This window comes from Bos javanicus, chromosome 11 (genome assembly GCF_032452875.1).
Source record: "Bos javanicus breed banteng chromosome 11, ARS-OSU_banteng_1.0, whole genome shotgun sequence".
Lineage (NCBI taxonomy): Eukaryota > Metazoa > Chordata > Mammalia > Artiodactyla > Bovidae > Bos > Bos javanicus.
Window position 1 is genome coordinate 15,113,918 of NC_083878.1, and position 26,868 is coordinate 15,140,785.

A 26,868-nucleotide genomic window follows, 5' to 3' on the forward strand; every position below is an offset into this window, starting at 1 on the left:
ATTCAATGAGGAGTGATGAGACTGGTGTGATTACTAGTCTCAGAGAAAGGTGCCATCTCTGTTAAACAAAATAATTTCAAATATGAGCTCCAAATAGAAATTCACAAGGGTGCATGTTCCAATTGTAGAATTATATTGATTTGTAGCTGAGTTACTTCTCACATGGGCAACTTTCTGTAGCAACTGGAATTTATATACAGATGATAAGGGTTTTTATGCAATATCAGATAGGGAAATTAGTCCCCAGACTTTACTTAATTATAGCCAGGTCAAAATCCTGAAGGAAGAATGTAATCTATATATTGAAGACTGGTTGAGAGATTTAACTGTGACAAATTTTCATATATATTGTTCAGTTTGTCACAGTTAATTGAATGAAACATATGAAAAGGGCCCCACAGTTTCTTGCAGGGAGTAGTAGTAAGTCCTTAATGATTGAGTCCTATCTATGGAAAGTTTTCAGTGGTGATTATGTTCTCAAAACTTTCTCAGTTGATGTCAGGTAACTTAAGATTATTTAAAATAAGTGGTCTGGTGACTGTTTTGGATAAAATGAATAGAGAGAATTGGAACCTTAAATTCTGTATCTTTCAGAGAACCTCTTCCATGTTTAGGTAGATGTTGATTTTCCTGCCTGGAAAAATACTATCCCTGCTTTGTATTTTATCCATTTGCTACTTTTCCTTATGGCTTAGTCACCGAACTTTCCCAGATTTTCTTTGCACCAAGTTCTCTTATAGGAATACTCATTTTAACTTTGAATAATACAGTGTATTAGCAACTTTTGTTAAATGATTTTATTTTCAGTAACTTTAATAATACTTTAAAAGCTTTATAAGAGCTGAACTTTAATTTTGGGGTTCCTTGGTGGCTCAGTGGTAAAGAATCCGCCTGCCAGTGCAGGAGACTCGGGTTTGATCTCTGGGTTGGGAAGGTCCCTGGAGAAGGAATGGCACCCACTCCAGTATTCTTGCCTGGAGAATTCCATGGATGAGACATCTGGTGAGCTACAGTCCATGGGCTTGCAAAAAAGTCAGATATGACTTAGTGACTAAATAGCAACAAAAAACGTTAATTTTGTACCCTTTTTTATTGACTTTGAATTATGTTTTTGTGTTATGGTATAAACTGTTTTAAGCATTGAACTCTGATGATATCTCAGTGGATATGGACTTTTGCAATGTGTAGTTTCAGTTGGCAAAGATAATATATTTCTGATAATACTTTTCCAGGTTTTGAAGATATACATGATTAGTGCATTGATAAAGAGTTGACTGTTTCTTAATGTGGGTGTTAAGATAACTAAAAAACCCCACAATTTCCTTCCTTTAAAAATTTCCATTTTAAAAATGACTTACCTTATAGGCCATCAGATGTTGTTTAGTCACTAAGTTGTGTCTGATTTCTTTTGCAACCCCGTGGACTGTAGTCTGCCAGGCTCCTCTCTTCATGGGATTTCCGAGGCAAGAATACTGCAGTGGGTTACCATTCCCTTCTCCAGGGCATCTTCCCAACTCAGGGATCAAACCCATGTCTCCTGCATTGGCAGGTGGATTCTTTACCACTGAGCTACCTGGGGAAAGAGAAGCCCCTCTATGATTTCATTACTTAGAGATGGCTAGTTTTAGCATTTTGGTGTGCAGCAAGTTCTTTTTGCCTTTTTCTATTATTTGATGTATTTTTATAGTAAGATACGTTACGAACTATTTCCCGCCTTTACTTTGTTAAAATTGTATTTTCCTGTGTTTTTATTGTATAATTTAAAAATAAATTTTGACTAATGATTATAGTAAATGGACTTTTGTGTGTGTGTACTAGTAATACATGCATGGATTCATGTAACCATGACCACAGTCAGGATACAGAGCAGTGTCAATCCCTGAAAGAGTTCTCTGTGATACCTCTTTTGGTATCCCTTTGTAGTCAGCCTCCTCCCCACCCCTGAACCTTTGGCAATCACTGATCTGTTCTCTCTACTGTTTTGTCTTTTCTAGAATGTCATGGAAATGGAACCCTTTAGTACGTAACTTTTTGATACTGACTTGTTGTGCATAGCATAATGTCTTTGAAAGTCAAGTTGTTGCATGTGTCTATCTGTAGGTCATTCCTTTTCATCGCTAAGTATTTCATCATATGAATGTATCGCCATATTTAGTCAGTTACTCTTGGGAGGACATGCTTTTGGTAATTATGAAAAGAACTATTATAAACATCTAAGTACAGATTTTTGTGTGAATGAAGGTTTTATGTCTCCAGGGTAAATATGTAGAAGTGGGATTGCATGGCCATTTGGTGAGTGTATGTTTAACTTCATAAGAAACCGTCAAACTAGTATGGCTGTACCATTATGCATCGCCATTAGACATTTATGAATTATACTTGCTCTGCATCCTTGCGAGCACTTGGTATTGTTACAAAGTCAACACTACCCAAAGCTATTTACAGATTGATTGCAATCCTTATCAAAATCCCAGTCACTACTTTTGCAGAAATAGAAAAATCCATTCTAAAATTTGTATGGAATCTCGAGGGACCCCAAACAGCTAGTGTTATTGGAAAAATAAATGCTGGAGGACTTACACTTCCTGATTTCAAAATTTTTTACTATGGTGCTATAGTAATCAAAACAGTGTGGTTCTGGTTTAGAATAATGAGTACAGAAGTACCCCTTATATAAGTGGTCAAATAATTATTGGAATGGAGGTCAAGACCATTCTCTTCAAAAAATAGTGCTGAGAAAACTGGATATCCACATGCAAAAGAATGAAGTTCTACCCTTATACAACCATCTTACACCACAGACAAACATTTTCAAAACACCACATACAAAAATTAACTCAAAATGGATCGAAGATTTAAACGTAAGAGCCACGACTATTAAGCTGTTAGAAGAAAACAAAGTGGAAAAGCTTCACGATGTTGGATTTGGCAGTGAGTTCTTGGATATGACACCAGAGGCACAGGCATCCAGTGAATAAATAGACAAATAGGATTTCATCAAAATGAAAACCTTTTGTACATTGAAGGACACTATCAACAGAGTCAAAAGGCAGAACCCAGAAAGGGAGAAAATATTTGCAAGTCACATATCCAGAGATATAGCCAGAAATATTTAGACAATTATAGAAAACAACAACTCAAAAAACAGCAAAAAACAAATAGCCCAGTTAGAGAATGAGCAAAGGATTTAAATAGACATTTCTCCAGAGAAGATAAATAGATGACCAACAAACACATGAAAAGATGCTCAGCATAATTAATCATTAGGGAAATGCAGATCAAAACCATAATGAGGTATCACTTCACACCCATTAGGATGGTTATTTTCGAAAAAACAGAGTAAGTGTTGGCAAGGATGTAGAGAGATTGGAACCTTTTTGCTGTGTTGGTGGGAATATAAAATGGCGCAGCCACTGAAGAAAACAGTATGCAGTCCTACATATAATTTAAAATTACCTTATGAACTCACATTTCCACATTTTGAGTAATACAGTTATTCAGATAATTAAAAATTATTGTATAAACTCACAATTCCACTTAAATATTGGGTATAAAGAGTTAAAAGCAGAATCTTGAAGAAATATTTGTATGCTATGTTCACAGTGACATTATTCCCAGCTGGACAGAAAGTAGAAGCCACCCAAGTGTCCATCAGTGGATGAATGTATAAACAAAACATGGTGTGTGTATATAATGAAATATTAGCCTTGAGAAGGGAGGAAATTCTGACACACAGTGCAACATGGATGAACCTGGAAGATATTATGGTCAGTGAAGAAAGAGTAGTGACTGTCAGGTGCTGTGGGGACAGAAGTGAAGATTTAGTGTCAGTGATTATAAAGTTGCGGTTTCGCAAGATAAAAAGAGGTCTGTGGATGGATAGTGGTAATAGTCGCAAGACACTATGAATGCACTTAATGCCACTGAACTGTACACTTAATGGTTAAATGGCAAGTTTCATGTAATGTATAAATTTACAACTTGAGAAACATTAAAAAAAAATCAACTGGTCATGTTTATACAGGCCTATCTCTGGATTCTGTTACATAGATGTAATATGTTATCTCTTTGCCTGTAGCACACATTCTTGAGGTATTGTAAATTTTATAGCAGGTCTTAAAGTCATATAATGTGATTTGTCCAACTTTATTCTGTATCGAAATTATTCTGGCTATTCCAGTTCCTTTGCCTTTTCAGATTATTTGGGATTCAGTTTATCTATATCTCAAAAATGCTGTTGGGTTTTTTTAACTTTATTTTGTATTGGAGTACAGCTGTTTACCAGTGTTGTGACCGTTGGACTCAGGTGGATAGCAAAGGACCCAGCCATCCAGACACATGCATCCATTCTCCCCCAAACTCCCTCCCATCCAGGCTGCCACGCAACATGGAATTCCTGCTGGGATTTTGATTGAAGTTGCGTTAAATCTATAGAGCAGTTTGGAAACTGTTCATGTCTTTGCTATGTTGATTCTTGTAGTCTATGACCATCGTTTTATTTAGATCTTTTTTGATTTCTTTCACTGGTCAGTTGTACTTGTCAGCATACATATTCTGTTTACCTTTTGTTTGATATATATCTTAAGTATTTTATGTTTTTAGAGCTCTTGTAAACTAACTGTTAGTTTTTGGGGTAAATTTTGTTTTCAGATTGATCATTGCTAGTAGATATAAAATTGATTGATTTTCATGTATTTGTTCAGTGTAGCCTTGCTAAACCTTCTAGTTCTTGTAGTTTTTGTTTTGATTTTTATTTATTTTATTTTTTAAAATTTATTTATTTATGGCTGTGCTGCTGCTGCTGCTAAGTCGCTTCAGTCGTGTCCGACTCTTTGCGACCCCATAGATGGCAGCCCACCAAGCTCTCCCGTCCCTGGGATTCTCCAGGCAAGAACACTGGAGTGGGTTGCCATTTCCTTCTCCAATGCATGAAAGTGAAAAGTGAAAGTGAAGTTGCTCAGTCGTGTCCGACCCTCAGCGACCCCATGAACTGCAGCCTTCCAGGCTCTTCCGTCCATGGGATTTTCCAGGCAAGAGTACTGGAGTGGGTTGCCATTTCCTTCTCCAGTGCATGAAAGTGAAAAGTGAAAGTGAAGTTGCTCAGTCGTGTCCGACTCTTAGCGACCCCATGGACTGCAGCCTACCAGGCTCCTCTGTCCATGGGATTTTCCAGGCAAGAGTACTGGAGTGGTCTTTATTGCTGAATGCCACCTTTCTCTAGTTGCAGTGAGCAGGGCTGTTCGTTGCGGTGCACAGGCATCTCATTGTGATGGTTCCTCTTGTTGTGGAGCACAGGCCCTAGGCTTACGGGCTTTAGTTGCTCTGCGGCATGTGAAATCTTCACAGAGCAGGATCCCCTGCATTGGCAGGCAACTTCCTATCCACTGTACCACCAGGGAAGTCCTTGTTTGTTTTTTTTTAGATTCTTTGGGATTTTCTGCATACATAATCATGTTATCAGTGAATAGGGGCTGTTTGATTTCTTCCTAATGTGTCTGGCTCCTCATATCTTATTGCAGTGGCTAGATCCTCCATTAAGATATTCGATAGAACTGTTGAGAGCGTAATATCCTTGTCCTATTCCTGATCTTAGGGGAAAGCCTTCGGTCTTAGCATTAAGTGTTTCATAGTGGTAGACTCTGTAGCTGTCCTTTATCAGATTGAGGAAATTCCCTTTTAACTTGCTGAGGGCTTTTTTTTTTTTTAAATCATGGAAATATGTTGTATTTTGCCAGATGTATCTACTGACTTAACTGTGGTTTTTCTTCTTTAAGAAGTTATCGTGGTAGCTTACATTGATTGATTTTTGAATACTGAACCAGTTTTGCATTCCTGGGAAAACCCTGTTTGGTCCTGGTGTATTGCTAAACTCCATTTGCTTTTATTTTGTTGAGGATTTTTGCACAATCTCCATGAGGGATAATGGTATGTAGTTTCTTTTTTTGTCCTTTTTCTAGTTTTTGATATCAGGTTAATTTAGGCTTCTTAAAAGGAGTTTGGAAGTGTTCCTCTTTTTCTGTTTCCTGAAAAAGATTTTGTAGAATTGGTGTTACTTCTTAAATTCCCCAGTGAAATCAGGTAAGCCTGGAGATTTCTTTGAAAAGTTTTAAACTAGGAATTTACTTTCCTTAATTCAGATTACCTGTTTCATTTTGAATAATTTGGTAGATTGTGGTTTTTATGGAATTTCACCTTTATTTTCTAACTTATGCATATTGGTCTGTTTATATTATTCCTCAGTTATCTTTTTAACATTTCAAGTGTCAAATTTAAATATTGTGACAACACAATTTGTCACATTTATGTGCATAGAGTTGTTCATAGTATTCTTTTATTTATCATTTGATGTCTGCAGGATCTGTAGGCTAGCTCCTCTTTCATTTGGTTGTGTTGGTAATTTATATCTTCTTTTATTCTTTGCCACTCTTGCTAGAGCTTTATCAATTTCATCAATCTTTTCAAAGAACTCATTTTTGCTTATATTGATTTTTCATTATTGTTTTTCTAGTTTTACTTTTGCATTGATTTCCACTATTAACCTTTATTATTTCTTACCTTTTCCTTGCTTTGGATTTATTTTGAATTTGTTCTGGTTTTTTTAAGTAGAAGCTAAGGTTATTGATTTAAGGCCTTTTCCCCCACCCCAATATAAACATTCAAGTCCTATAAGTTTTACTCTAATCACTGTTTTAGTGTCAGATGCCTTATTTTGATATTATATTTTCATTCTCTTTTGGGTGTGGAGAGCTGTGCTACAGCTTGAGGGATCTCAGTGTTCCCCAGCCAGGGGAACAGCAGTGAAAGTGCCGTATCCTAACCTCTAGAACATCAGGGAACTCCTTCATGTTCATTCTTTTAAAAATGTTTTCTGAGTTACTTTAGACTTCATTGACCTAAGAATTGCTTAGGAGTATGTTATTTAATTTACAAGTATTTAGAGGTTTCCCATTATGTTTCTGTTACTGATTTCTACTTAAATCCTTTGTGGTCATTTTGTTTGTGGTTGGTTGTTTCATTGGAGTATAGTTGTTTTACAATGTTGTGTTAGTTTCTGCTGCTGTTGTCGTTCAGTCTCTAATTCATTTCTGACTCTTCGTGACTCCACACACTGCAGCGTATCAAGCTTCCCTGTCTATCGCTATCTCCTGGAGTTTACTCAAACTCTTGTCCATTGAGTCAGTGATGCCTTCGAACCATCTCATCCTCTGTGGGCCCCTTCTCCTCTTGCCCACAGTCTTTCCCAGCATCTGTCTTTTTCCAGGGAGTTGACTCTTCACATCAGGTGGCCAAAGTATCGGAGCTTCAGTTTCAGCCTCAGTCCTTCCAGTGAATATTCAGGGTTGATTTCCTTTAGAATTGTCTTGTTTGGTTTCCTTGCAGTCCAAGGGACTCTCAAGAGTCTTCTCCAACACCACAGTTCAAAAGCATTGATTCTTTCGTGCTCAGCCTTCTTTATGGTCTAACTCTCACGTCTGTACATGACAACTGGAAAAACCATAGCTTTGACTATATGGACCCTTGTTGGCAAGGTGTTGTTTCTGCTTTTTAATACACTTTCTAGATTTGTCACAGCTTTTCTTCCTAGGAGCAGGTGTCTTTTGATTTCATGGCTGCAGTATTTGTCCACAATAATTTTGGAGCCCAAGAAAATAAAATATGTCACTATTTCTACTTTTCCCCATCTATTTGCCATGAAATGATGGGACTGGATGCCATGATCTTAGTTTTTTGAATGTTGAATTTTAAGCCAGCTTTTTCACTCTCCTCTCTCACCTTCATCAAGAGGCTCTCTAGTTTCTCTTGCTTTTTGCCATTAAATATTAGAGTTCCATAAAAGCAAAATTTCTCTTTGCTTTTTGCGTGCATATCTGAGGTTGTTGATATTTCTCCCCACAGTCTTGATTCCAGCTTGTGATTCATCCAGCCCAGCATTTTGCATAATGTACTCTGCATGTAAGTTAAATAAACAGGGTGACAGTATACACCGTGACGTACTCCTTTCCCAATTTTGAACTAGTCCATTTCGTGTCCGGTTCTAACTGTCACTTCTTGTCCTGCGTACAGGCTTCTCGGGAGACAGGTAAGATGGTCTGGTAAGTGATTGAGTTATACATATGTATGCATTCTTTTCTTTTACTATATTCTTTCTCATTAGGACCTTGTTGTTTATCCATTCTGTATATAATAGCTAACATCTGCTAACTTGCTCTATCATCAACCTCTTGCTCTATTCTTGTCCCAACCCTGTCCCCCTTGGCAACCACAAGTCTGTCCTGTGTCCAGGAGTCTGTTTCTCTTTTGCACTTGGGTTCATTTATGTCACATTTTAGATTCCACGTGTAAGTGATATCATATAGTATTTGTCTTTCTCTTTCTGACTTCACTTAGTATGATAATCTCTAGTTGCACCCTTGGTTGCTGCAAATGACATTGTTTTGTTCTTTTTAATTGTTAAGTAATAGTCCATTATATCGGAGAAGACAATGGCACCCCACTCCAGTACTCTTGCCTGGAAAATCCCATGGACGGAGGAGCCTGGTAGGCTGTAGTCCATGGGGTCGATAAGAGTCGGACACGACTGAGCGACTTCCTTTCCACTTTTCACTTTCATGCATTGGAGAAGGAAATGGCAACCCACTCCAGTGTTTTTGCCTGGAGAATCCCAGGGACGGGGGAGCCTGGTGGGCTTCTGTCTATGGGGTCTCACAGAGTTGGACACGACTGAAGCGACTTAGCAGCAGCAGCAGCAGTCCATTATATGTATGTATCGCATGCTCTTTATCCATTCATCTGTTGATAGACGTTTAGGTTGTTTCCATGTTTTGGCTACTGTGAATAGTGCTGCTTTGAACATTGGGATGCATGTATCTTTTTGAATAAGAATTTTGTCTGGACAAATGCCCAGGACTGGGGTTGCTTGATCTTATGGTAGTTCTCCTTTTAGTTTTCTAAGGAACCTTCATACTGTTTTCTGTGGTGGCTGTACCAACTTAAATTCCCACCAGCAGTGAGGAGGGTTCCCTTTTCTCCGTGCCCTCTCCAACATTTGTTATTTGTAGACTTTTTATTTATTTATTTTTTAAACTTCATCTTTTTTTCTTTTTTTAAAGATTTTATGTATTTGGCTGCATGGGGTCTTAGTTCCCTGATCAGGGATCAAACCCATGCCCCCTGCATTGGAAGTGTAGAGTCTTATTAACCACTGGACTGGACCACCAGGGAATTCCTGTAGACTTTTTAATGATGGCCATTCTGATCTGTGTGAGTTGGTATCTTATTGTAGTTTTGATTTGCATTTTTTCCAATACTTAGTGATGTTGAACATCTTTTTTATGTGCTTATTGGCCATGTGTATTTCTTTTGAGAAATGTCTGTTAAGGTCTTTTGCCCATTTTTGGATTGGGTTGCTTGTTTTTTTGTTGTTGCTTGTATGAGCTATTTGTATGTTTTGGAGATTAAGGCCTTGTTGATTGCATCATTTGCAAATATTTTCTCCTAGTCCATAGGCTGTCTTTTTGTTTTGTTTATGGTTTCCTTTACTGTGGAAAAGCTTATAAGTTTGATTATGTCCAACGTTTTATTTTTGCTTTTATTTCTGTTGCCTCGGGAGACTGACTGAAGAAAACATCGACATGATTTATTTATGTCAGAGAATGTTTTGCCTATGATCTCTTCTAGGAGTTTTATGGTGTTGTGTCTTATATTTAAGTATTTAAGCCATTTTGAGTTTATTTTTGTGTATAGTGTGAGGCTGTGTTCTAACTTCATTGATTTACACGTGATTGTCCAGTTTTCCCAACACCACTTGCTAAAGAGACTGTCTTTTTCCCATTGTGTATTCTTACCTCCTTTGTTGAAGATTAATTGACCAGAGATATGTAGGTTTATTTCTGGGCTCTCAGAGAACATACTTTTATTTCTTTTATATTAAGGTCTGTTTTATGATCCAGGATATAATATATCTTGATTAATTTTCAATGTACACTTGAATGTGCATTCTACTGTTGATAGGTGGAGTATTTTAAAAATGTCATTGGTTGATGGTGTTCAGTTTCTCTATATCTATGTTCGTTTTCTGTCTGCTAGTTCTGACAGTTACGAAAAGTTGAAATCTCCAGCTGTAATTATGGATGTCTGTTACTCCTTTCAGTTCTTGTTAATTTTTGCTGAATGTATTTTTAAGTTCTGTTAGGCGTATATGTATATTTAGGATTGCTTCATGAATTGACTCTTTTGTCATGTAATGTCCTCATTTATCCCTGGTGATTTTCTTTGTTCTGATCTTTGTCTCATCTAAATATGACTATTCGTCTTTCTTTGATTAACATTTACGTGATATATCTTTTTTCCATCTTTTTACCCTTTTAGAATGATAAAAGTTTCATTTAGACATCATAGAATTAGATTGCATGTGTGTTTTAAATTCCAGTTTGTCTTTTCATTGGCGTACTTAGGCCATTTATGATTACTGAATAGTTGAATTTTGGTTTAGATGCTCCATTTTATTATTTGTTTCCTCTTTTTTTCTCTAGTTTTTCTCTTTCTGCTTTTTTGGCTTGATTTTTTTTTAACCTTATCTGTTGCTTTTGTGTGTTTTCATAGTTACTTGAAGGATTGCAATATATATTTTCCTCTTAGTCTATTTAGAATCAGTATTTTACCACTTTAAGTGGAATGTAGAAACCATACCCGGAGAAGGCAATGGCACCACACTCCAGTACTCTTGCCTGGAAAATCCCATGGACAGAGGAGCCTGTTAGGCTGCAGTCCATGGGGTCGCTAAGAGTTGGACACAACTGAGCAACTTCACTTTCACTTTTCACTTTCATGCATTGGAGAAGGAAATGGCAACCCACTCCAGTGTCTTGCCTGGAGAATCCCAGGGACGGGGGAGCCAGGGGGCTGCCGTCTATGGGGTCGCACAGATTTGGACACAACTGAAGCGACGAAGCAGCAGCAGCAGCAGCAGCAGCAGCAGAAACCATACCACTCTATTGTATCCTCCTCTTTTAAGTTATAATCGACTTATTTATTATATATATGTGACATTGAAGAGTATCAGACATTGTAGTAATTTTTGTTTTCAGTTATCAAATACATTTAAAAGACTGAGTTGGAGAATCATCACTTATATTTACCCAGATATTTACCATTTCTGTAGCTCTTCCCTCATTCTTGATACTCTATAATTTCCCTTCTCTTTGATGAACTTCTTTTTGTGATTCTTTCTGAGCAGGTTTCCTGACAACATTTCTAGTTAGTGTTCCCTCATCTGAGAATGTCTTCACCTTCATTCTTGATGGATTTTTTTTTGTTGAATTGAATTTCTTTTTTGCAGTACTCTACAAATTGTTCAGTTCCAAGTGAAGTCCATGATTTTTTAATGATAAACGTGCTTTTATTGTAGTTATTACTTACCTGTACGTAACATATCCTCTGGTTGCTTTCAAGATTTTTCTTTGTTAGTTTTAGTTTTAAGTTTCAGCAGCTTTTTGTGTCTGGCTGTGAATTTTTAACTTATTATTTTTGTGAAATTTCTCCTGCTCCCAAAGAAAATCTGTACTAATGCAAGTCATTAGTGTCAGTCAGGAATCTGCAAACTATGGCCTGTCTCCTGATTTTATAAATAAATGCTACTAGAACACATCTGCTGCTGCTACTGCTGCTGAGTCGCTTCAGTCGTGTCTGACTCTGTGCGACCCACTGGACGGCAACCCACCAGGCTCCGCCGTCCCTGGGACTCTCCAGGCAAGAACACTGGAGTGGGTTGCCATTTCCTTCTCCAATGCATGAAAGTGAAAAGTGAAAGTGAAGTCGCTCAGTCGTATCCGACTTTTTGCGACCCCATGGACTGCAGCCCACCAGGCTCCTCTGTCCATGGGATTTTCCAGGCAAGAGCACTGGAGTGGGGTGCCATTGCCTTCTCTGAGAATACATTTACACCCATTCATTTACTAAAATAAAGTAAATAAATGTTTCTTTTGTAGTACAGTGGCAGAGTTGAGTAATTGTGAGAAAAGACCTTAAATACTATTTGATCTTTTTATAAGAAGTTTGTTGATAATCTGGTATAGTTGGAGGAAATTTGAGTGTTTCTTATGAGGCCTTAAATACTATTTGATCTTTTTATAGGAAGTTTGCTTATATCTGGTATAGCTGAAAGAAATTTGAGTGTTCTTCTGTTAAATTTTCTGCTTGAATTTCTTTTTAAACTTTATCTGTGTAGGGTTCAAAGTCATTTTATAATTGTCTTCTAACAAGGTGCAACATGTGGTATAGAATGGGTATAAGAGTTTTCCCCCCCTCTGTTTAAAAACTGAAAATGACTTCTTAGCTGATTTTCCTCAAAAACTTAAAACATTAGTTAAGCATGGCTCTTCTTTCTTTGAGAAATTTATTTTCAGACATTTTAAACTCATAGGGCAAATAAAGTATAAATTTCTGTTTATTTTAAAGGTAGCCTTGGAAGTTTAAATATAGGTTATAAGTTTTTTTTAATTAATGTTATTGCAGCATTAAAATGTGTTGACATTGTTCCATAGTAATACTTCCAAAACCATAAAACAAAGCAATATGAATAAAAGTATAATTTAACATATAATTTCATACCAAATTTTGAAAAGATATTTTCTTACTGAGAGCTCAGCCATAGGTTTCTTGGTTTCTTCATCTCTTTTATGAACCTTTATGTACTTAAAATTGTTATTCTTTTAACTGAAAATAAATGTTGATTTTTACCTCCCATTGTGAAACCTATGCTTGTTTTTTTTTGCTGTACAAATACTCATTTCTGGGTCACACTTAAGCACACATGGATTTCATTTTTTTCCAAAATTAGAGAATTTGTGTCCTTGATCTTATTTTTTGTCAGGTAAAAAGAGTTGCTCGAACATGTTAAGACGATGAAAAGTTCCCTAAAACGTTCTTTGTTCATTGAAGGATGTTTTTTCTTCACAGAAATCTAGAACTTGTTTACTGGGAGATGTAAATAAAATCTTGAGCATACTATGCGACTACATTAACAGAGCTCTTTTTCTTGAAATAAAGTTCTCAGGCTGAGTAAAAGATTCAGAGAAAGAGTCTGTGGTGGGTTGTATAATCTTCCATCAGAATTCACGTGCTCATGGGAACCTCAGATTGTGACCTTATTTAGAAACAGGGTCTTTGCAGGTGTAATTAGTTAAAATGAGGTCATATGAGCTCAAAGAGCCTTCAGGGTAGGGTAGTATGGCCGATAATCAGTTTACTGTCTTCTGCTGTGCAGTACAGAAAGTCACTGCTTACAAATGGCCTTTTGTAACTCAGCTCAGAAATACTGGGAATGGACTCATCTGAATAAACATGGTCCTTTTACATGCTTTGTGGGCCTGAGAGACTTCTGAAGTCATTGCCAGTAAGGCTGTTTGGTCACTGTGCATTACTTTGAGTGCTAATATTATATAGTGTAAGAAATTTAAAAAAACAGTGTGGATTTTTTTTTTTTTTTTAGTCATGATCTACTGAATTCTGGGGTTGCATGGAAACCCAATTGAAAACCCTGGTGTAGATTTTTACATTTTATACCTCTGTACAAGTTTTAACAAAATAATGGTTTTTATAGTTCCTTACCTAATGACCTATCCCTAAAACTAAACAATTTGTAGTTTGTTTTTTTTTTAATTTTACAGTTATGTGTGGGAGGCATGGCACATATGGGAAATCCCTGCCTTCTGCTGAATTTTTCTGTGAACCAAAAACCTCTATAAAAAAAGGAATAGTCTGTTTTAAAATTTGAAACTATCTTTACAAGTTCTTACGTAATTTTACTCTGAGTTCCTATAATTTGTATGATTTCTTGTGGTTTTACCTAGAGATGAGAAGTGGTAGGTAAATATTCCTGTTTTATTGTATTACAGAGATTATTTTTCTGTATGCTGACATACATTTCAAACCAATAGATCTGAGAATGAACTATAGAAATTCCATGAATTTTTCTGTTTTATGTAGATAATGAATAAGTTTCTAATCAGTTTTGTAATGCCTCCAAGATGAGAGAGCTATAATAATTTGAGATTAAGAAAGCTAACCCTAATATTCATTGATTATAACATGTTTTATAGTTGTCCTAGATATTGATGAGTAGGACCCTGGTTTATCTCTTTGCTGCTTTTGTATTACTGCTCAATAATAGTACCAAGATCAGGAATGTTCTGTAGACTTCTGGTGGGAGTTTAGAATAAGGTGTACTGACTGGTGGCAGAATTACTTGTCCACAGAGAAGTTTCTTCACTAGTACAATTAAATTTTACAGTTGATCATTTTTTTCAAGTCTTTTTATAGAGACTGTATTCATGACAGTGTTTAACATTAGTCTTTTTATAAATTAAAATGTAGAAATCAGTGTTATCTTTTCCAAATTGTGCTTTTTGGTTTTATATTTAAAGCTTCCGTGTTTTACTGTCTTTTGTAATACTCCTTGAAATTCTACTCTTAATTTATTCTGATAAATTGTATGGTTAGTATACTCATTTTCTATTAAAATACTCTTCTGATATTGATTCAGCAGAAACTTCGGAGGACATTGATCTTCAGTAGTAGTCGACTGTGGTTTTTCAGTGGTAGTTGAACTAAGAGACTACTCGTTCTCTTAACTTAGGTTATAGCCATCGTCCATAATTTTATCTCAGATATGTATGTGTGTGTACTCAGTCGTGTCTGACTGTTTGCAACCCCACGGACTATAACCTGCTAAGCTCCTCTGTCCATGGAATTTCCAAGGCAAGAATGCTGGAGCAGGTTGCCATTTCCTCCTCCAGGGAACCTTCCTGACCCAGGTATTGAATTTATGCCTCTTCTGTCCCCTGCGTTGGCAGATGGATTCTTTACCACTAGTGCCACCTGGGACTGGGAAGCCATCTTCCCCCTGGGAAGCATATCTTAGGTATAAAAGCCCAAAAGAACTTTTGAGGTCATTACCTAGAAACTGTCCACATTGACTTTATGCTTAATGACTTTTGTAGGGGAAGTAGGGAAAGATGTAAAAAAATACTGAATATTTATTTTAATTACAGTATAGTTGATGTACAATGTTGTATAGTATTGGATATTTAATTTTTTTTCCAAACAAATTATTTTGAAGTAGTGTAATACAGAGAACTTCCCTATAACCTTTACTAAGTTCCACTAATTTTAATATCTTAAATATTTTACCACACTTGATTATCATTCCCTCATGTATACATTCATACTGCTTTTGCTCACTTGTGAATAGGTTGCATATATCATATCCTTTTATCCTTTACTATTTGTATGTTTATTTCTAAGAACAATGATATGCTTTCATAACAGCAATATAATTTTCAAGTTCTGATAATTTCATATTGTTACTTTAAGCTACAGTACATATTCCAATTTAATCGGTTCTAATAATGCTCTTTAGAGAATCTTTTTCTAATCAAAGATTATATAAGGTATTTAGTTGCCATGTAAGCATTTATTTTAAAAGATCTTATTCGTCTTAAAATCTTCAGTGTTGAATTTTTGTTCTTTTAACAGCTAAACCAGGTGGACAGGTGAAATGTCAGTATATTTCTGCCGTGGATAAAGTTATTTTTGTGGATGATTATGCAGTAGGGTGTAGGAAGGACCTTAATGGAATCTTGTTGTTAGACACTGCTCTGCAAACTCCAGTTTCAAAGCAAGATGATGTGGTTCAGCTTGAATTACCTGTCACAGAGGTAAGTTGAAATAAGTATGCTTTTCTACTTAATATAGTTTCAGACTTACTAGTCATTAAATGAAATTAGATTGTCCTTTGAGGATATTATCTACGTACCCCTATAAAAATAAGGAATTGTGAATTGTACAGGTTAAACCACTTTAACAGAAACCCCAAAATACAATGGCTTAAACAAGATAGTTTTTTTCTAGTAACAGTACAAGGAAAGTATAGGGACAACTTTGCTTACTGCAACATTTAGCTTCCGTCTCTTGAGTCCAAGACTGCTGCTTCAAGTCTTATTACTTCCCAGGTTTAGGGAAAGGGAGGGCAAAAGGCCAGGGAGCACACTGGCATTGCCTGCCTTTCCTTTCCTCCTTTCCCTTTTACCTCCCTCCCTCATCCTTTCCTTCTCTCTGTACTCCCTTCTTCATTTTTCTTAATTCTCTTTTACGAACTGTTTCACGTGTGCCCTTTTTGTATTCAGTTAATTCATTGGCCAGAATGTAGTCATATGGCCACATTAAGCTGAGGTGGTTTTTTTCTTTAATATTAAAAAAGAAGAAATAAATATTAATGGACGATCAGTAATCTTGGCTATGTAACATGTTTCTTAACAATTCCAGATTAAAATTTCAACATACATATTTTTGTGTTACATATTTATTACTTAATTTATAAGTGTGTCCTAACTTAAATCCTTTTGTGTATGTTGATGTTCATATCATGTTTAAAACTATATTTTTTAGATTTATCAGACTTTAAATCATCTTAAAAATATAAGCGATTATAATGTTGTATTCCCCCCAAAAGTGAGATATTATTTCTGTCTTTATCCCAATTTGTTGATTATCAACTGTTTTGTGTTTGATGGATTGATATAATTAGTTGATAAAATCAATATAGCTTATTTCCCATTTTTAAGACATGCAAAGTGTTACTGTGTGGGTCAGTGTCATATCACAGTCATCTAGTATGTTAATATGGAAAGCATTTGCTGAAGTTCTGAGCTCTGAAAACAGAGTAGCCATCTTTTTGTCATAAGAATATCTCGATCTGGGGGCATGTTAAAATCTTTGGACAGAAAATTAATTATAATTAGTTCTACTTGTTTTGAATGTTTTTTCCCCTCCTACTTAAAGGAAATTAGACCTGGTAATATCTTAATAAAGCTGCTATCTTCTATACATTGTAGTGTACAATGAAAGATGGTATCAAACCATTGGGTTTTAAAAGGAACTACAGAATTACAATAAAATAGTTGAACATTTGTATAAAATGGACCCTGAAGTCAATATTTAGCTAGATATTTAGCCAACTTCTGCCACCTCTCCCACCTTGCCAGCTCCTGATGTCTGTTGCTGGTTTTCTTTCTTTTACACAAATAATTATAGTTGTCTTGTTCATGTAATACTGTTCGTAGTTCTACCACCCCAGGTACCCTTTCCTGCATCACTTTGGTCTCTCACTGTCTTGCCTAAAGTGTGCAGTCCTGGGTTTGGTTGGATTAGTGTGGATGTGTTCTTTTCCATATATTGACCATATATTTCTGTTACTGTAGTTCATACTGAATACGTGGGTAACAGTGCAAAGGGCTTTTTAAAAATTACCTGATGATTTAATGAGTGACCGCTCTTAACGGTTTTACATAGTAAAGCTCACTGAGGGACTTTACATTTGTCTTTAAATTTTTCTCTCTTTTATTTTTGTTTATAGTTTCAGCTTGTCCAGTTTTTTCTGTCTGGCTTTGTTTTATAAAAACTTCCATGTATGGAGACTTTACTGTGTGGTACTATGCTGAGTACATTGCTTTATCTCATTTAATTTTGTAACAGCCTTGCAAATCATTATTTGGTTAGCTAAGTTGGTTTAAAAAAAGTAGAAGTAGTAAATTTTCATATAGTACCTTTCAGAATTAAAATATATGTGTAAGAATCCAAATTAAACATTTTTGGTATGATTAATCCTTTGTGATCATCTTTTTTTATTTAGGCACAACAGCTCCTATCAGCATGTTTAGAAAAGGTAGATGTTTCTAGTACGGAGGGTTATGATTTGTTCATCACACAGCTCAAAGATGGTTTGAAAAATACATCTCATGAGACTGCAGCAAACCACAAAGTTGCTAAGGTAAGAAGTTAAAAAAAAAATTACTTTGTTTAGGGTTATAACAAAGAACATTTCCATACTTTTGCCTTTCTCTGTTCGCCCTTCACTGATGACTAGAGTGGGAGATAGTGCTTTGAATTAAATCCTTGGCTATATTTCATTAATTGTTCTGCATTTTTCTTTTAAGATTTGTAAAAAAATTATAAATGTAATACATATACAATTTTTATATTGAAGCATATAAAGTAGAAGCTGTTTTCTAAAAAAATTTTGCCTTTGTAAGTATCTTTTTTCTCAAGTCTAGCTGAAATTATACTAAAATACTGTGATGTACTGTTTGGACTGCTTAGTCTGTTTGGACTGCTGTAATGGAATACCACCGGCTGAGTGGTATTTCTTTTGGTGAAGTCCTTCTTTCTGGGATATAGCAGGTACCTTCTCACTGTGTCCTTATATAGTGAAAAAGGCAAGGGATCTCTCTGGAGCCTCTTTTATAAAAGAGGGCTGCACCCTCATGACCTAAGTACCTTCCTTCCAAAAGCCCTACCTGCTAATAGACTCCCCTTTTGGGTTAGAATTTCGGCAGATGAATTTTGCAGGGATACAAGCATTCAGATTATAGCGTATACCTTGCTTTTTTTCATTGAAGAATGTATATTGAGGATCTTTTCATATCAGTGCTCATATATCATCTGCATTCTTGCTAATATTTATATTGAAGTATATTGTATAAATTCACCATGATTTTATGAATCTTAATTCCATTAGTGGAATGTTTTATTTAGTAAAAACAGAAACCATGTTGTGCATTTCAACAGAGAGAAGTTATTGTGAGAAATTGACTTAATATGTGTATGAGAACCAAAAAAGTGAAAACAAAACCCTGAGGTAACACAGATGGTAACTGTGGGGAGCAGCACTCATTTTGGTCTGAAGGAACAGGATGTTCAGGTTTTAGAACCTAGATCCTTAAAAACTTAAGAGAAGAGCCTCCGTGGATCTGGGACTTCAGACTCCTGAGGTGGAGTTGTTATCCAGTAGGTACCTCAGGAGCTTGGAGATTGGAACCTGCTGAACTGAGACTCAGATTTCTGAAGAGAGGTGCTACTCGGCTGATGTTAGTGCCTCTGAGGGAGATATATGAGACTGGTCCTCGGAGTGCTAAGAAAACAGAACAAAAAAACTTCTGAAGATCAGAGGAGTCAACAGCTGCCACCAGATCCTTTGCTAACATGATGTTGACAGCAATGACAAGTAATTTAGCAAGAAGCAAGTCTTTTTTCCCCTATCATGCTTTCCAATTTCCATCCTGTGTTCCTTTGTCAGAACTTGACAGTCAGGAAACTGGTTGGTAAACAAGAAATAATAGTTTATAGTATCCCAGCCCCAACATGACTGAGAAGAGAGGAAAGGGTAGGTTTGGACCTGAGAGACCGTAGCTTAATAACTGGCACAGTCTGCTCCTTTGGCTACTCATCATCTCCATACATACCATCTACACATGTTTGAACTTTCATGCAACAAAAATGTTATGCTTTTACTTAATAAGAGGCTCTGTACCTAAAAAGAAAATGAAGATTTGTCTCACCCTGTCCCCAGAACAGGCAGACACAAAGTTTCAAAAGATACTTTATCCATCTGTAGGTGGTACTAGCTACTCTTAAAATTTATAGTTTCAAGTGTTTAGGTAACAGAGTTGTGCTACCTAATCACTAAACCTAAATTAAACCCATCTAAACCTAAACACTAAATTAACTGCAACAAAAAATTCTTCTGTAAAATAATGACTTACCTCTCTGTGTCTTTATCTATCTAAATCTTCATCCATCTATCATTTATGTAATGAGAAGAAAATACATATAGTTAGCATATCTCTCAGTTCTATACTTGTGTATAATATAAAGATGATATTCTTGATATTTACAGTCTCCTCCTAGCTGTTCCGTAGTCCCTTTGTCCTTAGCCAGCAGTGTTGAGGTCAGGTGTCTTTATACTGTCAAGTGACCCAAGTCTTCACTCTTGCAGGGTTCAGATCCTTTGTAGTGCTCTGCTCAGTTGTAATTGTCCTTTCACTCTTGTATATTGGATGTGGAAGAGTTTAGAGGCACCCTGGAGAATCTCTTGGATTGTAATTAAATTCTCCAACTTGGTTTGAATGGCAAACCACTTCAGTATTCTTGCCTTGAGAACCCCATGAACAGTATGAAAAGGCAAAATGATAGGATACTGAAAGAGGAACTCCCCAGGTCAGTAGGTGCCCAATATGCTACTGGAGATCAGTGGAGAAATAACTCCAGAAAGAATGAAGGGATGGAGCCAAAGCAAAAAGAATACCCAGCTGTGGATGTGACTGGTGATAGAAGCAAGGTCCGATGCTGTAAAGAGCAATATGGCATAGGAACCTGGAATGTCAGGTCCATGAATCAAGGCAAATTGGAAGTGGTCAAACAAAGGATGGCAAGAGTGAATGTCGACATTCTAGGAATCAGTGAACTGAAATGGACTACAATGGATGAATTTAACTCAGATGATCATTAATCTACTACATTATATCTTCTGAATCCCTCAGAAGAAATGGAGTAGCCATCATGGTCAACAGAAGAGTCCGAAATACAGTACTTGGATGCAATCTCAAAAACGACAGAATGATCTCTGTTCGTTTCCAAGGCAAATCATTCAATATCACAGTAATCCAAGTCTATGCCCCAACAAGTAACGCTGAAGAAGCTGAAGTTGAACGGTTCTATGAAGACCTACAAGACCTTTTAGAACTAACACCCAAAGAAGATGTCCTTTTTATTACAGGGGACTGGAATGCAAAAGTAGGACATCAAGAAACACCTGGAGTAACAGGCAAATTTGGCCTTGGAATACGGAATGAAGCAGGGCAAAGACTAGTAAGAGTTTTGCCAAGAAAATGCACTGGTCATAGCAAACACCCTCTTGCAACAACACAAGAGAAGACTCTACACATGGACATTACCAGATGGTCAACACCGAAATCCGATTGATTATATTCTTTGCAGCCAAAGATGGAGAAGCTCTATACAGTCAGCAAAAACAAGGCTGGGACCTGACTGTCACTCAGATCATGAACTCCTTATTACCAAATTCAGACGTAAGTTGAAGAAAGTAGGGAAAACCACTAGACCATTCAGGTATGACCTAAATCAAATCCCTTATGATTATACAGTGGAAGTGAGAAATAGATATAAGGGCCTAGATCTGATAGATAGAGTGCCTGATGAACTATGGACGAAGGTTTGTGACATTGTACAGGAGACAGGGATCAAGACTATTCCCATGGAAAAGAAATGCAAAACAGCAAAATGGCTGTCTGAGGAGGCCTTACAAATAGCTGTGAAAAGAAGAAAAGCGAAGAGCAAAGGAGAAAAGGAAAGATATAAGCATCTGAATGCAGAGTTCCACAGAATAGCAAGAAGAGATAAGAAAGCCTTCCTCAGCGATCAATGCAAAGAAATAGAGGAAAACAACAGAATGGGAAAGACTAGAGATCTCGTCAAGAAAATTAGAGATACGAAGGGAACACTTCATGCAAAGATGGGCTCAATAAAGGACAGAAATGGTATGGACCTAACAGAAGCAGAAGATATTAAGAAATGGTGGCAAGAATACACAGAAGAACTGTACAAAAAAGATCTTCACGACCCAGATAATCACGATGGTGTGATCACTGACCTAGAGCCAGACATCCTGGAATGTGAAGTCAAGTGGGCTTTAGAAAGCATCACTAGGAACAAAGCTAGTGGAGGTGATGGAATTCCAGTTGAGCTCTTTCAAATCCTGAAAGATGATGCTGTGAAAGTGCTGCACTCAATATACCAGCAAATTTGGAAAACTCAGCAGTGGCCACAGGACTGGAAAAGGTCAGTTTTCATTCCAATCCCAAAGAAAGGCAATGCCAAAGAATGCTCAAACTACTGCACAGTTGAACTCGTCTCACACGCTAATAAAGTAATGCTCAAAATTCTCCAAGCCAGGCTTCAGCAATATGTGAACCGTGAACTTCCAAATGTTTAAGCTGGTTTTAGAAAAGTCAGAGGAACCAGAGATCAAATTGCCAACATCCGCTGGATCATGGAAAAAGCAAGAGAGTTCCAGAAATACATCTATTTCTGCTTTATTGACTATACCAAAGCCTTTGACTGTGTGGATCACAATAAACTGTGGAAAATTCTGAAAGAGATGGGAATACCAGACCACCTGACCTGCCTCTTGAGAAATCTGTATGCAGGTCAGGAAGCAAGAGTTAGAACTGGACATGGAACAACAGATTGGTTCCAAATAGGAAAAGTAGTACGTCAAGGCTGTATATTGTCACCCTGTTTTTTTAACTTCTATGCAGAGTACATCATGAGCAATGCTGGACTGGAAGAAACAGAAGCTGGAATCAAGATTGCTGGGAGAAATATCAGTAACCTCAGATATGCAGATGACACCACCCTGATGGCAGAGAGTGAGGAGGAACTAAAAAGCCTCTTGATGAAAGTGAAGTGGAGAGTGAAAAAGTTGGCTTAAAGCTCGACATTCAGAAAATGAAGATCATGGCATCCGGTCCCATCACTTCATGGGAAATAGACGGGGAAACAGTGGAAACAATGTCAGCCTTTATTTTTTTGGGCTCCAAAATCACTGCAGATGGTGACTGCAGCCATGAAATTAAAAGACGCTTACTCCTTGGAAGGAAAGTTATGACCAACCTAGATAGCATATTCAAAAGCAGAGACATTACTTTGCCAACAAAGGTTCGTCTAGTCAAGACTATGGTTTTTCCTGTGGTCATGTATGGATGTGAGAGTTGGACTGTGAAGAAGGCTGAGCGGCAAAGAATTGATGCTTTTGAACTGTGGTGTTGGAGAAGACTCTTGAGAGTCCCTTGGACTGCAAGGAGATCCAACCAGTCCATTCTGAGGGAGATCAGCCCTGGGATTTCTTTGGAAGGAATGATGCTAAAGCTGAAACTCCAGTACTTTGGCCACCTCATGCGAAGAGTTGACTCACTGGAAAAGACTCTGATGCTGGGAGGTATTGGGGGCAGGAGGAAAAGGGGACGACAGAGGATGAGATGGCTGGATGGCATCACTGACTCGATGGACATGAGTCTGAGTGAACTCCGGGAGTTGGTGATGGACAGGGAGGCCTGGCATGCTGCGATTCATGGGATCGCAAAGAGTTAGACATGACTGAGCGACTGAACTGAACTACTTCTTTTGTTTTCCATCAATCCAGTTTCCCTTGTCAGTTTTAATCATATTAACCAGTAGATTTACCACCCACTTTGTCTGATGATTCAGTGACAAGTTGTTTTGCAGTGTGATTTTTTTTTTTTAAGGTATACAGTATAATGATTTAATGTATATTGTTGTTCAGTTGCTAAGTCGTGTCTGATTGACTCTTTGCGACCTCATGGACTTCAGCACAGCAGGCTCCCCTGTCCCTCCACTATTTCCCGGATTTTGCTCCAACTCATGTCCATTGAGTCGGTGATGCCATCCAACCATCTCATCCTGTCACCCCTTCTCCTTTTGCCTTTAGTCTTGCCTAGCATAAGTGGAGAAGGCAATGGCACCCCACTCCAGTACTCTTGCCTGGAAAATCCCATGGACGGAGGACCCTGGTAGGCTGCAGTCCATGGGGTCGCTAAGAGTCGGACACGACTGAGCGACTTCACTTTCACTTTTCACTTTCATGCATTGGAGAAGGAAATGGCAACCCACTCCAGTGTTCTTGGCTGGAGAATCCCAGGAACAGGGGAGCCTGGTGGGCTGCCGTCTATGGGGTTGCACAGAGTCGGACACGACTGAAGTGACTTAGTAGCAACAGCATCAGGGTCTTTTCCAGTGAATTGGCTCTTTGCATCAGGTGGCCAAAGTATTGGAGCTTCAGTTTCAGCATCAGTCCTGCCAGTGAACATTCTGGGTTGATTTCCTTTAGGATTGACTGGTTTGATCTCAATTACAAGAGGAACCCAAAATTGCTGGATAGCAGTGTTAACACCTAATTCAGTGCAACCATTGTTGTGCCCTTGGTGGAACATTCCTTCCTTGTCACAAGACCTCTAGAGCCTAAGGCTTAAAAAGAAAAAAAGCTGTAAATGGATTATTAAGTATAATAGCAACCCTGATGGGAGAAGCTATATTATGTGTTTTTTGTTGATTGAAAGCATATGCATAATCCTGTAACGTTAGAACTCCAGACTTTACGCATCTCTCCCAATTAGTACTGTAAATGAGTCTTTGGAAGGGCCCACACTTTTTTGTCAGGTCATCTTCTGTAAGACACCACAGTAAGACAGTTCAGTTTCATGGGGCAAGAGCCCATTGTTGCCCCTACCTCTTCCCCTACCTCCCCACCCCCAAGCCCCTCCCCCCACCTTTGAAGTGCGTTCTTACTGAGAAGCAAAAAGCAAAGTTGTATAGAATACTTTGTAGTGGTTTAATATTATGGCAGAAGCATTGTAGGCAGAACAGATAAATGCACAGTCAGAACATATATCTACAGTAAAGACAAATTGCTGTCCAATCCATAATGGAAGAAATCTAATATAATCAACCTGCAATCAGGTAATTGGCTGTTTTTTCTGGAAAACGGTGTCCCATTGGTGGCTTAACTTTGGTATCTGCTATTGGCAGGCCTGCAGTTAGCCTGCTTAGTCTTGGTGAGAGCAAGTTCATGTTGGATCTGTGCATACCCTCTGTCTCTGTTACCATGGCATTTTGCACATAGATTCATTGAGCAAGCACTGGAGTTGATATGGCGAAAGAGTGAGTGACATTCATAAACTGTGGTATAATTTATCCATTTCCTCTATAATGGATGCCTTTTGATAAGCATTCACATATTTCACAAATATTTTCATACTGTGTTTATTTGGAGAGGTCTGTCCATAGATCTTTACCCTTGACTTCCTTGTTAACAGTCTTCCAATCCTCGTCTTTCCAGATGTCTGAACATCCAGCCAAAACGTTAGCCACTGTCCATTATTCAGTGAGGAATTTTACTTCTGGTCACCTCTCAATCCAGACAAAGAGAACAGTCCAATGTATTGGTTGAAGTTCTGCCCACTGAAAAGATTTGCCTTCATCCCTGTCCTGATTGGGACTGTGGTGCTGCAGCCATCCACTTTGGTACGGCACTTTCATAATGTGAGAACCATCTGTATGTCAGATCTAAAGATTTTCTTCCTCAATTATCCCATCATAGGGAGTTCCTTGTGAAGCCATCAGTGTGGAATGAGAAAGGAGCTGTTGTCAGAATAGGTATTGTAGAAATCTCAGCTCCTTGATTATTCAGCTGGTTTAAAATTGAATTGCCTTTTGGACTTTCTCAAGTTTGGTTTCTTATAAACCACTTAATGAATACTAGCCCTCATGCCCAGTAATATCAGATAACACCTAGTTTGTGATGGACAGCTCTGATTGCATGCACATTTGTCCCATGGGTAGACACATTTTTATGAGAACTAACTACTAAGAGGCCAGGAGCTGTTTCTCTAGAGGAGAAGAATTGTTTACAGGAGAGAGCATGGTTTTGTCTTAGCATCCTGCTACATTATTGTCCCAGAGAGTCTCTACAGCATCTTTACTTGGAGCAGATATTTCTAGTATCGTTAAATGTGCTCACAAGATACACATGGTAGAGCATCTTGTGATTCAGCCTGGGTGTGCTGAGGAACCTCTTATTCTGTGCCTTATGTATTATTTGATAATTGAGTTACAGCAACATTCTGAAATATGCTGAACACTGGATCCAAAATCTACTTAGGCCCATTGAGCATTGTGCCTCCTTTTCATTGTTGTAGCAACTTTTCTTTCATCTTGGGGGAAACATCCTGACACGCCTAGCCTACTGGACCTCTAGAAACTTCACAGAGATTTTAGGACCCTGAGTTTTTCTGGGGATATTGATTCTCTCTGGCTTGCATGTGTCTTACTAAGGCATTTAAGGTCCTTGCTCCTTTCCCCTCATCTGGACCAGTTACTGTGATGTTACTAATACAATAGACCAAGGTGCTGATCTGCAGGATGTTGGGTTGATGAGGATCTCTGCAGAGTAGATTTTGGTAAAGAGCATGAGTCCTAGGGTAAGACTGTGCAGATTTATTGTTTCTGCCAGGTAAAAGCAGCTTACTTTTGGATGGTCCTTAAAATTAGTGTAGACAAAAAGGTATTTGACAGAATTGTAACTGCCTACCAAATATCAAGGGATTTGTTAATTTGCTTCAGTAAAAATACCTCATCTGAAATATCAGCTGCAGTTGAAGTCCACCTGATTTTACAATCCATGGTCATTCTTCAAGATCCATTTACGTTTTACATGGGCTTGTGGGTCAGTTAACTGGAGTTGAGGTAGTTTGATTACCCCTCTGTCAGGTCTGTTAATGTGACATTAATCTCATAAGTTTCCTCAGAATGTGGTATTGCTGTAGTTTAGTAGCTTTGTAGGAAAAAAATGAAAGTTCTAGGGGCTCCTGCTTGACCTTTCTTCCTTTAGTAGTCCAAGAGGATCAGAGGAACAGTGTAGGAGTTTTTCTAGTTTCCTGTTCTTTCTCTTCCAGTTATACATTTGGGAGTTAGAGAGAGAGCTACAAGATAGATCTGGGGATCCACAGAGCTCACTGAGACAGCTTTGGGCCAAAATACCAGTAGTCACTTCACCATGATAAGTCTCCACTTTGATTAATGGACCACAGTGATGTTTGAGGTCAGTTCAGGGTTCCTCTCTTGTAGTGCCTGGAATATCACACAGCATTTCCGTTCCCTAGTGCACAGTGACTATAGTGAATGTCCTCAGGTGCCTTTGAGGAAGGCTTGGGGTATGATTTACAGTGGAGAGTGGGGCATCATTGTGGGATCCGTTCTCAAGGGGATTTGGCCTCCCTTCCAACCGGAAGGCTCTGAATCTGTGAACAGATTATGTCTAGAAACAAAGTAAGAGTTCTCTCATCTGGGTCTGAACATTCTTTTTCAGGATGGTTAATTTCATTTTTTATGTAATTGCAGGTTCTTACTTTGAATTATAAGTTAATGGAGTAAACTGAC

At 37.7% G+C, this 26,868-nt stretch overlaps 1 protein-coding gene across 8 annotated transcripts in view; it reads left to right on the forward strand.

Annotated features, from left to right (window-relative positions):
• Nucleotides 1-26,868, forward strand: part of BIRC6 (baculoviral IAP repeat containing 6) — a 213,342-nt gene that overhangs the window by 11,937 nt on the left and 174,537 nt on the right. For all 8 annotated transcript variants that reach the window (XR_009739323.1, XM_061432032.1, XM_061432030.1 and 5 more), the window contains exons 2-3: nt 15,535-15,716; nt 17,690-17,827. Coding sequence is in view for 7 of the 8 variants with exons in the window: in XM_061432032.1 (XP_061288016.1) it covers nt 15,535-15,716; nt 17,690-17,827 (320 nt within the window). In the remaining variant the exon portion in view is untranslated. The remainder of the gene's footprint in view (nt 1-15,534; nt 15,717-17,689; nt 17,828-26,868) is intronic.